Source organism: Lynx rufus, unplaced genomic scaffold, assembly GCF_022079265.1.
Source record: "Lynx rufus isolate CCGP_SWC_20201006 ecotype Redwood Valley unplaced genomic scaffold, mLynRuf1.p SCAF_8, whole genome shotgun sequence".
NCBI lineage: Eukaryota > Metazoa > Chordata > Mammalia > Carnivora > Felidae > Lynx > Lynx rufus.
In genome coordinates this window covers 12459521-12472720 of record NW_025814896.1, presented here as the reverse complement: position 1 = coordinate 12472720, position 13200 = coordinate 12459521, and the positions used below count along the sequence as shown (strand labels likewise).

The 13200-nt window shown below is 40.8% G+C and overlaps 1 protein-coding gene across 6 annotated transcripts in view; it reads right to left on the bottom strand.

Annotated features, from left to right (window-relative positions):
* STAU1 (staufen double-stranded RNA binding protein 1) overlaps positions 1 to 13200 on the bottom strand; it is a 54762-nt gene that overhangs the window by 28327 nt on the left and 13235 nt on the right. For 4 of the 6 annotated variants that reach the window (XM_047069708.1, XM_047069707.1, XM_047069705.1 and 1 more), the window contains exons 3-5: positions 9184 to 9472; positions 2117 to 2255; positions 103 to 289 (exon numbers count right to left, since the gene is read on the bottom strand). In XM_047069708.1, the coding sequence (XP_046925664.1) occupies positions 103 to 289; positions 2117 to 2255; positions 9184 to 9388 (531 nt within the window). In that variant the 5' untranslated portion in view covers positions 9389 to 9472. The remainder of the gene's footprint in view (positions 1 to 102; positions 290 to 2116; positions 2256 to 9183; positions 9473 to 13200) is intronic. The other 2 variants (XM_047069706.1, XM_047069709.1) reach the window with 2 other exon arrangements.

Genomic DNA, 13200 nt, shown 5'->3' with positions numbered 1-13200 from the left:
CATAGAGTACAAAATCATGCAAGCTGTCAAATCACAAAAATTCCAGACAGCTCTCAGTGCTTCTCAGAAAAAGCCACTGGAGAGGACACCTTTACCACTCACCTGCTCGCCCGCCCGCCTCACCTCCAGCCTCTCCGGTGGGGGCTCGCTTTGCAGGGTCCGCAAGGCTTTCGCAGCAGCATCGTGTTTTGCAGCCTGTCTTGTCTTTCCTTTCCCACTGAACTGCTGTCCTCCCACAGAAAGCTCAACTTGATAAAGTAAAGGCGGTACTGGAAATGGGTAAAAGTACCTGAAAGTAAAAAGGGGGTTTTAGCAGAATTACAATCTCAGATCAGTAAGTCATCCATACGCTCCCTGGAAAATCCCAGGTCTTTCCTTCATCACGGGTCCTAATCACATCAGGACCTGCTTGCCAATAATGACTCCTCATCGGTATATCCAGAGACTTCACAAGCTTACACTGGATTAGAACTGGCACACAGAATAGGCAAATACTGTCTAGTAAGCAAACTTATGTTCCACAAAAACACCTTATAGACTACATGAGTTCAATTTTTTTTTTTTTTTTTAACGTTTATTTATTTTTGAGACACAGAGAGACAGAGCATGAACAGGGGAGGGGCAGAGAGAGAGGGAGACACAGAATCTGAAACAGGCTCCAGGCTCTGAGCTGTCAGCACAGAGCCCGACGCGGGGCTCGAACTCACGGACCGTGAGATCGTGACCTGGCTGAAGTCGGACGCTTAACCGACTGCGCCACCCAGGCGCCCCGAGTTCAATTTATAATGTAACCCAAATTTACAAAATTAGACTTTGGCTTAAGGTAGAAAACTTGCTCTATTTTCTCATATCTGAGAGACACCCTTGCCTGTCTCCAGAAAAGCCTGGGAATTTTTTTTTTTAATGCTTTATGTATTTATTTTGAGAGAGAGGGGAAGAGAGAGAGACACTCCCAAGGAGGCTCCACACAGCGCAGACCCCGGTGTGGGGCTCAAACCCACAAACCACGAGATTATGAGCTGAGCCGGAATCAAGAGTCTAATGCCTAACCGAATGAGCCACCCAGGTGCCCCTGGGAATTTTTTAACAGAAATTTTTTTGGAAGGACCCTCATTTCTAGAAATCCCAACAGCCTACAGCCTGGCAGAACCTGGCCTCTACATGTCAGAGCTTACATTTTTTAAAGTTTATTTAGAGAGACAGAGAGAAAACGAACAGGGGAGGGGTGGAGGGAGGGGGAGAGAAGAATCCCAAGAATCTGACAGGGCAGAGCCCAATGCAGGGCTCAAAACTCACAGACTGTGAGATCATGACCTGAGCTGGAATCAAGAGTCGGCTGCTTAACCGAATGAGCCACCCAGGCGCCCCCAGAGCTCACATTTTTTAAGTGGCTTTGCCTCCATTCAAGTCAGGCAGGGAAAGGAAGACTTCCATTCCCATCATCAACCTATCCGCTAACGTCTTACGATTGCCCAACAGGAGGCTTTTTACACATAGTTTCGGGTTTCGATTAGTATTTTGCTGGACCTGTACTCCAAAGCTGTTACCAAGCACATAAATTCAAAGCCAAAAAGTACCCAATAAACAATAATCAACAAATCTATGAATGCTGAGAATCTTGGTGTTTGTGGGAATCACGCTCAAATATGACTCAGTTACAAAAAGCAGTTAGAAAGGTGATCTTTAACCAGATGGTTTCAGGGCACAGCCATACTGCTAGTGAGGAGCACACTCAGGCTCTTGCCAGTGACAGAAGGTAAAGGAGCAGGCATCAAGACACAGTTCCAAAGGCACCACGATTAAGATGACTTCAGCATTTGGCAAGCCTGAAGATGACCAAATCGTTGTGCACGCCACAGTCTACAGATTTTCTTCTTCCATGTCAGAAATGAGATATATCTTCACCTGTACTTAAAACAAACAGCGGCACCTGGGTGGCTCAGTCGGTTGAGCGTCCAACTCTTGGTTTCAGCTCATGTCACGGTCTCACAGTTGTGACACGGAGCCCCGCGTTGGGCTCTGTGCCAGGCGTGGAGCCTGCTTGGGATTCTCTCCTCCTCTCTCTGCCCCTCCTCCGTTCTCTCTTGCCCTATAAATAAGTAAAACAGGCACATACCTTGGGGGATAAGCACCTCCTCTCATGTTGTAGTTATAGGTGGACTGCATCCGAGAGTAAGGGTCGACAGGCTTATACATTGGTTTTTTTCCAAGTTTCATGCACAGTGCATTTAGCTCTACAGTAGGGGTTATGCTTTCTGCAATACAGAAGCAACACAGAGAACTGGTTATTTTCTGACATGAGAATGACAGTTACTAAAATCAGAAAGAATAGCATGCTTTCTACTAACTGGATTCATAATGCATTTCAGGAAAGTATCTAAGTACTTCACTGCTAGGCATCAGGTCAGGAAATCCAAGAATCTGCTGTGATTTCTAGATATTAATACACAGTCAACAGCACAAAATACAGTGTAAGAGCTATTAGAGGGGCAGCAACTAGCATAAGACATTACCAGAGAAAGTCACTCATTCCAGTTATTAGATATCAGTTCCAATACACATCAAATTCCACGATTAAAAAAAAATCCCATGTGACTGTCCAAATCATTTTACTGTTTGGGAATCCTTAGCCGATATAACTCTGGTTGTACTGACTCGCTGGGTTATTGGCTTACACTTAGAAGTATGTTTATTGCACACTACTTCATCGAACAATGCACTTACTAAGCAGTAACTGGATGGAAAGCACTGTGCTAAGGGACACAATTCTTACCCCCAGAGGACCAACAGGAGGTGTGCTATAAGGAAAGGTGTGGAATTAAGAAGGAGGAGGCAAGTAAATTCTATCTGGAAAAGTCAGATGAGGGTCACAAAACATTCAGATATTTCCAATCTCAGTATTTACGATGGGATTTGACCTGTGAGAATACTTGTTAGGAAAAGGAGTTCTGTTTCCATATAAATAAGAGCCAAGTATAATTTGGGTTATCTCACAATCATCAACTGTAGAAAACACACACTGTTCGTTTCCCAATTTTTTTCTCTCAGTTCATCCAATTCATAAGCCTTTAAAAACATTTAAAAGAAAAACCAGGCTGGAAAGAGTAGTGTGAGCGCACAATCACATCTAAGAACAACACTTTCACATCAAACACAGAACAACACTAGCAATGGCAAAGTTCAACTTAAATGCACACAAAAATCCACTTTAAAATGTCTCTTCAGGAGGTATGCAGAAGAAAACAACAGCAACAAAAAAGACTTGATTCTGTACTAGGAACTGGTTCAACTAAATTTAGTGCATGAATCAAATTTATAAGAATATTTTTGGATTTGCAAAATCAAAAGGTCACAGAAGTAACCAGCCTCTCTCTTCTTACTTTCAGAATTATATTTTTTATATGATTCATACAGGTTCTTACTAAGCATAACCTGAATCATCTCAAGAACAGTTCTGACCCATAAAATTTACCTGCAGTGGAGAATGAATCTGAAATACCACAAAGAAATCAAAAGCAACAAGGAAGGTGTGGCTGAAATCTCCCGGATTCCTTCCTACGTACAAAGGGACTGGGATGGCTTCGTGTGCCTGGTGGTAACGTGGCTCAGCCACTTCCATCCACAGCAACAGGCCAATCAATGGTCCCCAAGCTTTTAACCAGAAGCTCTTCTTTATTAGTCTTCTCCCTCCTTCGGTCCCTTGTTTGAAGAGGTGTTATCTACTAACAGTATTTAAGTAATACATATTTAAGTCATTTTCTCATTCTTTTTGATGATCAGGAGACGTGTAAATGACAATCTGCGTTTCTGATCAACATGTTATAATTGGTATTTCCACACTGGGTTGAAGTGATTCCAGCTAAGGCCTACATTCTTGGCAATTTTTTCACTAGGCTTCTCTGCAATCTTAGCCATTGTTTGGTGACACCACTACCTCTCAGGGCCTTCTTTCCAGATCCTCAGGAGTCAAGAGACCAGAGACTGGGAACCAATGCTTTGGAGTATGGTTAAGGATTCTAAAAAGGTAAGCGTTTGCCACTGGTAGTGTAGAAACCGTGCTTGCGAAGTCAGTAAGTTAGTTAGTTATGAAAGAATGCATATACATACTAAATGGGTACCTCTAGACACACTTCTGAAAGGAACCTGTCTTGGCCCACGCATAATACCTGGATTCCTTCCTTCGCTACGAAAAGGGCGGACTATGGGTTTAGGAAATTTTGTTCCTTCCAAAGCTTTGGCAGCAGCTGTGTGCTGGGCTTTTTTAACACTAGTTCCTTCAGCTTCCCAGTGCTGATCTCCAAGTGTTAGCTGTACTGTAAACACCTACAAATGAAAATTGTGAGCTCTCAATTCACGATACCTGAGGTTGACTGTAATATGTCGCTTGGACCTAGAACATTGTTTATGGTCATGGTTTAAAAGGCCTGGTCATTACCTTGGCAAATTACTCCCTCACTCCCATTTTTTGTTATTTTTATAAACACAAAAAAGATACATGTCTCATTGACTGGCATTGAACAACACTCTATGACAAAACTATGCTTTGAAAAATGGAGGTGAGTACAGAGATTTAAAAAAAATGTTTTCCCCTATATTAAAATATTAGATGCTAATTTGGAAGTCAGCCAAACAGAAGTTGTCTTCCAATTACTTCTCAGGGAAGAAATTCAGCAAACTTGATTTAGACACAAAGTAGTATCTCATGCAAATTAAGACGTTTGTTTTGATGTTCTCGTGTTTGTGGTCTCGTCTGAAAACAACCCTAGCAGGACAAAAACTAGAATGAATTTGGGAATGTGAGCCAGGTTCTAAAAAGTTGCCTTCTATTTTCCTAAGACTATACTATTCAGACACTGCCTCCATTTGGGGAAGAAAATCCAATCTGTAGCAAGCAAAGATCTAGAAACGTTTCTGAACTCAAGGAGGCATCCAAAACAGCTGATTTTGCCCTCAGCAAACGCTGACAATGGCAAGCCTCTTTATTCCTTTTTAAGTATAAAGGTTACCCAAATACACACTCTGTTCTTGAAATTAGGTTATGTTAATCCTATCAGAACTGAATATTCTGTCAAAAACTATGACCCATCATAGCACAGTGATTCTTTAACTTTGGTGCTTATCTTAGGAAGCTTAGTAAAATATACATGTCCAGGGACTTCGACTGAGAAGCAAGAGCGGAGACCCTAGGCAAGTGTTCTTTAATAAGCTCCCCTAGTGATTCTGACGCACTGCAAAGTTTGAGACTCACTACTTAGGAATTTAGCAAAACCAACTGGAGCTTTTGTTTTTCTGCTTTTCTTTATCACTGGATATCACTGTTTCATTTGCAAATAATTTACTGTGAATAATTTAATGTGAATGTGCTCCTCTGAACATGTCCAGATCACTTAAATTTGGTGCCTAACGGGATGGGCGCGATGTGCCTTCACAGCTGATTTTTCTTGTAGGTCTTAACTTCAGGATTCCCTCAGTACACAGCTTCCACTAAAGGGGGAAAATTAAAGAATCCTTCACCCCAGTGGAAACACTAGGGGTCCCCTGTATTTCTGCTGCAGTTCACAAGGTTACTCATTTAGGCACCACTAGCATGGACTGAAAATCCTGGCTGGCCTAACAGCCAAACAGCAGAAGTCTACGCTGTGCCATCCCTGGGGCATTTTCATGATCCATTCGTGGAAAGACATTTAAAGGGAAAAAGCTAAAAAACAAAAAAGGGTTAATTCCATTAACAGTTCTGCCTTTCTCCAGGACTTTCCCCGCCAGTGCTGCTGCCTTTCTGTGTAGAGGGTTGGTAACAAGGTTAGAATCTCGGTTTTAATAGAATTAAAAGTACATCAGACCACTGATTTTTAAATAAATAGTGTAATAGTCACCGAGGAGGGAATAACTTCTCGTCTTTGAACAACTTGTAAATAAAAGTGCAGTTACAGATTGAACACACAGCCAAATTACCTAACGCACCACTAAAGGTTAGGTGAGAAAGTGCATATTTCAAAAAATACCAAGAACAGTTAATAAAAGGGAATCCCAAAGTTAAGGTCTGCAAAAAAAATCCTGTAGAAGAAACAGAAGTTATAGGAAATCACTAATTGCCTTCCAAAAGTAAAGAAACCTTTCAAATATCACTATACTTTAGAAAAATGTGAAAACTAGCTTCATGTGAGTAGAAATTTGTGTTTCTGAAATGCATAACAGTAACAGCTACCATCTCTCAAGCATCTACTGTCAGGCATTGTGCTCCACACTTTAACATATATTCTCTGGTTTAATTGTCACAGTAGACCCATTTGGGTAGGTATTATCCCCATTTTACAGATGAGGAAACTGAGGTTCAAAAAACAGCAGTAGCTTGCCCAAGGTCACATAGTTAGTAAGGAGCTGAGATTTAAACCCAGATTTGCCTGACACCAAAGGTGACTCACCTCACCACACTAAGGTACCTATTTAGGATTGTGGCTGATGTTACTTTTAGTCAAATTAAAAGAGAAACTTGATATCATTCAAGGCCTGAGGTTTGCACGTCAAGAAAAATGAGGCATAAAGAGACCAATAATTCATCCTTAATTATGTTTACTGCAAGGCTAGGATCAGAAATAGGAGGCCGGATTCCTTCTCTCATACCACACCCTCTCTCATACTGCAGCTGCAAAGATAAAGCCAGATATGCACACATTTAAGTTCCAAGATTTACATTATCAAACAAGCTTCAAAGACTGAATTCCCAAATAGCAAATAGTAAAAAATTTAAGTTACAGTCTTCCATTCTCTAAGATAAGGGGAAGGACAAGGATAAGTGAAGTCAGAGACAGTCCAAAGGACTGACTCACTTTGAGACTAATTTCTACCTCTCATTTTCAAACCTTTTACCTGAATGGCTAACAAGTGGGAAAACGGATTTCCTGTTCCCCTCCTATCCCGGCCCAGCCTAAGGTACACGTGAAAACAAGCAGGAAAGGAGCCAGAGGCAGGCTGCAGCCAGGAGACCCACAGCCTGGAAAATTCACGGGAAATCATTCACAGGGGCTTGGGAATGGTCTCTACTCAGAATCCTAAACACAACCACATGCTAACTGGAATTCCCAAAAAGAAGCATATCTTTTCTTTGACCCATTCTGCAAGGGTCAAGAGAAGCGACTTGCCAAAAATCTATACTTTGGCATCTCCTGAAGACAGCCTCAGTGGTTTGAAAATATGTATTCTGAACCACAGCACCACGTGGAGCAGTATAAAAAACAGAAAACATTCCTGGTGGGTTATAAATGCACAAGCACAATATTTACCTTACAGTGAGCTGGACCTTGCTCACGCAAAAGCTTATACTCAGGCTGAATCTTGTTGAAACGGGCTAACTCATTCACAAGACACATTGGGGTTTTCTCTTTGGGGTGTGCCATGCTAGAAGGAACTGAAAAATAACGTAAGAGCAATGAAGTCAACTAGCAGTATATAGGACTGCTGCTCTCCCAGGGACACGAAAAAAGAGGGGAAAACGGAAGGTCTTAAGGATTCAGAGCAGCAGTGACGCACAACTGCAAACCACAAGGGGGCACCTGCCTGAAGACACAGCTGGGGTCTTCTCCGGACCAGCTGAAGCCAGGTAACCTAGGAGAGGGCAGGTCTTCCAAAGAGAGAACAGAAGGCAGGGGAATAACTAACCCATGGCAGGCAAGCAAGATTTAAATCAGAGGCAGCCCTGGTATTATAACCAACCAAGGGAATAACAAGGAGGTCTTGTGAGCACAGACACACTGGTTCCCACAACAGCTGTCAGCTGTACCCTGTTCGTTATTTCGCAAAACTCAACATGCCAATACCATCTCTCAAACAATGACTCGTTTTCTACACAGCTAGTGTCTCATTCCTAGTCTTCTCTCAGAGGCTGCCATCCTCAGACCTTATCTACTTCAGAGAATTCTACAAGTAAAATAAAATGTCCGTGGTGGGCAGGAGTAATAGGATGTGGATATAAGAACACATTAGAAGAAAAGGCAGTAAATCCCAGAGGACTGAAACAATCTATAACATTTCCTTTTAAGATGGTCTGTGACGGCAAATTTGGGGAAAACTGAATTCTTAGGGTATCATGACCAGTCAAGACTGCTACCCGGTGAGCCAATCCACGCAAGTCTAGAGGTAGTGTGACAGATGCCACGCAGCTGAGAGTGGGGTGAGCCAACAATCTAAGAACAGATTTATAAAGTAAAGGAAATGAGAAATGAAAGAGGAAATGCAAGGGAAATTGTCAAACACAAGGGGTTGAGAGATGTGTTAGAAGGTGACTCTGGTATGGAGACACCCATGCTGACACCCCATTTAATTGGTTTTACCACTTTGGGGGAGGGTTGCGAAGCAGAACATTTGTTTTCAGGTCTGTTTGTTTTTCAGGTGTTTCAAGTCTTTTCTTACCGATGAGCACATTTATTTGCTATTATTTCCTTTTTTAGTTTTGTTTTTAAGTAATCTCTACACCCAATGCAGGGCTCGAACTCATGACCAAGATCAAGGGTCACGTGCTCTACTGACTGAGCGGGCCAGGCACCCCATCAACAAGCACATTTAGTTCTTTTTTATTTTCTTGATAATCAGATTTAAATGCTTCCAAACTTACTCCCTCTCTAAAACTCTCTGTTTCAGTGTTCAATTTCTAATGGGTCCTCACTGTGATTTCTGAACTACCTCTGGAACCTCAACTTAAACTCACTTGTTCAAAATAAAAACTAACAAATGCCAATACTCTCTGGCTTTCCAGTAAATGTGGCTGCCCCCCTGCCTGGGATGTAATCTCAAAGGCATATAAAATGGAGGCTCACACATACAAGAATTCGTGGTCAGTTCTGGGAAATAATTTTTAAAGCAGAATTTTCCCATAAAACAACAAATATCCAGAGTGGTATTTACTGTTCAATTCTTTCTGCTAGACACCACTTTATAACCAACTAGGTTTTATAGTTTACTTTTCAATTCTCTTTCTTACACTTTGAAGTGGTCTGTCAACTCAGGCCTCCATCAACCCAATATACAACCAGTGTTTTATATCTGGAAAAAAGAAGCATGGATGTTAATACTTTCTTCTGCTTCTTGAAGGTAATGTGAGAGTTCCCTACATCTGCAGTCTACTTATCAGATCAGAAAACAGGCTAAGAAAACATTTGAAAAAGAAGACACTTGGATTCATACGCTTACCTGCAGCTGCACTGGTGGGTGTGATAGATGCAGAGGGTAAAGCAGAGTTTTGAATAGGTCTACCTGCATTTTCAGAGGGCAGAGAGCTAGCAGTAGAAGGAATACTCATCAAAGGCTGTGAGAGAAGAGACTGGTTCTTGTTCAGTATTTGGCTCCCTGAGAGAGCAGCAGATGGGTTCTGAACTTGCACTTGAACTTGAGACATGGTCACTTTCAACAAAAGTGAACAACTGCAGGTAAACAGCTTTCAGTGCAGGTTAATTCAGTGCTATGAAGTCTAAAGTTCTACCTAAAAGTTGTAAGGGAAAGAAAATAAAAAGGTAAATTATAGAGGAGATATGTAATCGCCAATATTCAGTCAAAATTGGTGTCACCTACTCAAGAATGAAATTAGTCCCGTTAGGCCTGTAGCTATGTTGATGTATTAGAAGTGTTTCTCTCCTTGGTATACAGTGAGGTTCCTGGCCTTGTGACTTTCTCACAGTGCTTTTAAAGGACTTACAATACCCATATGCTCTGCGTGTTCATTTTATAAAGAGAATCCAGTAGGGTGAAATGACATTCATTATTGAATATTAAGAACTATGAACTATAGTTTATATTCAAAGTGGCAAATTAAAAAATACGGAGAGGCTTTCCATACCATATAGGATATGGTAAAGATTTCTGGCCTCAAAATTGTAAGAAGCTGAAAGCAAAATGGGTTTGTAAGACCCTTTAATGCGGAATTCGTAAACACTGCTTCCATGGAAGGGCTATGTGCTGACTGGTACCCTTACAGTTTTCCTTTAAGCTCACTGAAGAAAGAGAAGAGTTTCTCACTTTTGCTGCTGCTTTTTCCTCGTAATGACAAAAGATCTATTTTTTTTCCTATGAGGTTTGTCTAGATGGTCTCATTTAGTTACAGACCACAAACAAAACTGTTGCATCTACATTAATACGCAAGATCCTGAGAAATCATCTGAATAGTAAAGAACATTCTATAGCCTTTGTACTATTAAAAGCAAAAGTGGCAAAGAGGAAGAAGAGAGGAACAGATTTCAGACTGGCCATTTCATCGGTGTGGCTGGGCAGTGGGACCCAGGAAGCAGAGGAGATGGTTTACTTCATCTTATAAGTTCCAAACGCATTACTTCTATTACATTTAAATTTCCTCCTAAGTCAAAAATAAGGGCAGTTCTGCTTACGTTCATGGCCATCCTTCAAAAAGCTGAAAATGTTTAAGCAAGTCAAAAGTACTCAAAAATAACCAGTAGCAACAAAGAGTAGAAAAAGGCAATCAAAACAGAAACCAGCAAACAAATCAAAAGTTCTATTACAGAGTGTTACTTTAATTTTTTTAAGTCTCAAGATGATTTTTAATTAAAGCTGGATCTTTAGAAAGAGATGAAGGACCACAATTAAGTTACTTGAGAAGTTCTGGCACATTCTCTCTTGCTGAGAGCAAAAAGAACTGCAAAACTAAAACAACAACCCAAATACCTCAGCTGAAACACGACTTTGGATATACAGACCTAAGCACCACCTTGTTCACCAAAATCCCCCATACTGCAGTTATTCCTTTGTTTACTTTTGGAGTCAGAACAAAGTGACAGACGAGGTCCACTGAAGACTAGATAACTGTTCTGGCAGACAAGTTGCCAATGTCAAGAAACAAGTCCAACACCACCCAGAAATTAGCTAGGACCTTGTGTCCTTATTCTGATTTCCTTCAGCTGTCAAAATAGAAATATTTCTCTCTCGATGCCCCCCCACCCACCTGCACTCCCTCTTTCTACACTTTGCCTCAATGGCATTTCCCCCCACCCCTTCCCCAAATCATCTATAGTGCACTCACAACTGCACAACACCAACCGCTGGTTACAGGTCAAAAAATAAGTCAAAAGCAAAGCGTCTGCTCCAGAGCCTACCTGCATCCCATAAGCAGCAACCCAACCCTGCCCTGGGTGGCTCTCAGAGGAGGAGACTGAATGAATGAACTAAATTTAGAAAGGGTAGGGCCCCAGGGGATCTGTTTTGGCTAATGCTGTCTACAGCAGGCCCACAACCAGCATCTCCAGTCACAGACATAAATACACAGATTTTCTAGAAGTTGAAAAAGGGAACAAATGGCCTTTAATTAAGACTGCCCCCAAAATGTTAACCTCATCTTCACCTGGCATTGTATCTTTATAACAACTGGTTGAAACAAGTAGTTCAAAACAGCAAATAGAAATTTCCTAAAACCCTAGTAATTTACAAATTTTTAATTTCCACCATGACCAATAGTAAAATTCAACAAACAGTACTCATTAGCACATGAACACTTCTATGTGTCTTTAAGCCTGAAAAGAGAAGCTAATGCAGTGGTTCTAAAGAGGTGACAATTTTCGTCCCCAAAGACATCTTACAATGTCTGGAGATATTGTTTGTCACAACTGGAGGATGGGATGACCTACTGGGATCTAGTGGATAGAGGGACCAGGGATGCTATTTTGAGTATACATATACCAACCAACAAAATAAAATACTACTAATTTAATAAATAGCTTATATTTTTAGGAAAAGAAAATCTCCTTTTCATTTCAAAAGGCTCTAAAAAAAATTTTGAGGCTAATATTTTACCCAAACAGATGTTCCTCTCCCAAGGAGAAGCCAGGCAGCTAACGTAGTTTACAAATAGGGTAAAATATACTATTTACCCACATAATTTGAACAAATAAAGCTTTTCACTACTGCTAATTATACAGTTCACAGGAGCATTTAGTGGAATCATGGAATTCTGGAGATACTACTTCTGTATAAATGTAGAATCTGTTGCTGTTCAGTACTCTGTCCCGAAGATTAAAACCTTAAATGAAAACTTGTCTTTTCTTTTGAGCCTATCTTTAAGGATTACTTTCCACCAGACACATTAGGGACTCAAAAGAGATTAAAATGATTTGTTAGTCTTCTTATAAAAGAACAATATTTTACACACAGTAAAATTAGGTTGAAAATTGAAAACACAAAGACTTCAGTTTTCCCCAGCTCTGGAAACACCTTTAACTGTTAAGCCTGTGTTGCGTTGCTCTTTCCCTGCCTCCAGCACAGATGAGGGCCTTTAATCTCCTGGTTTCTCTTATTTGAAGAGCTTTAGACACCAACTCAGGATAATATGTTCATCTTATTCTCAAATCCTTATATTTATCTAGCACAAATAATCAGCACTATAACACAGAGGAGTGATAGGGCAGAGTTAGGGGTACCATCTTTTTTAAAAGACTCCTAATTCCAACTCCCCCAAGTCCCAAATTTGGCTTGGTGATACAAAAGTCTTCTTATAAAAACAAAGAGTCTCACTTTGGCTGGCAGCTTCCTTTTTACAAGTGTCAAGTACTTTTTAATGGGTAGTAGGGAAGGGGAATATGGGCACATGAATACTACAAAAGCATTTTTAAAAAATTATATCTACGTGGGGTGCCTGGGTGGCTCAGTCGGTTGAGCATCTGACTCTTGCTTTTGGCTCAGGTCGTGATCTCACCAACCGTGAGATCGAGCCCCACATGGGGCTCTATGCTGACAGTGCAGATCCTGCTTGAGATTCTTTCTCATTTTCTCTCTGTGCCTCCCCTGCTCACACGCACACTCTCACTCTCTCTTTCAACATAAATAAAGAAAGAGATTACAAGTAATGTGTTAAAAAGTGATGAGGCACAAGTGCAAATTCCTCACTCAGCAGTGATTTACCAAGTCTAGGCCATAGTGAATGCAATGAGTGATCTGTTTAATACACAAGAAGGCTGATCCTTCCAGAAATGGTTTACAGAAATATCTATAAGGGTGCATAGTCTTACTTTCAACTACCAGGTTGTTAAATGTTGTCATATGAAACAAGTACTTCAGCAATTATGGAAGAACATCATTTTTAATATCCAATTTGTAGCTACCGTAATATATGACTTTACTTTTGTATTCAACACATCATTCCCCTTTGCCATAAGCGATGTTTCCAAACAAGGTGTGTGAAAGAAAAAAGGAAAAGAAAAAGTCATCCCA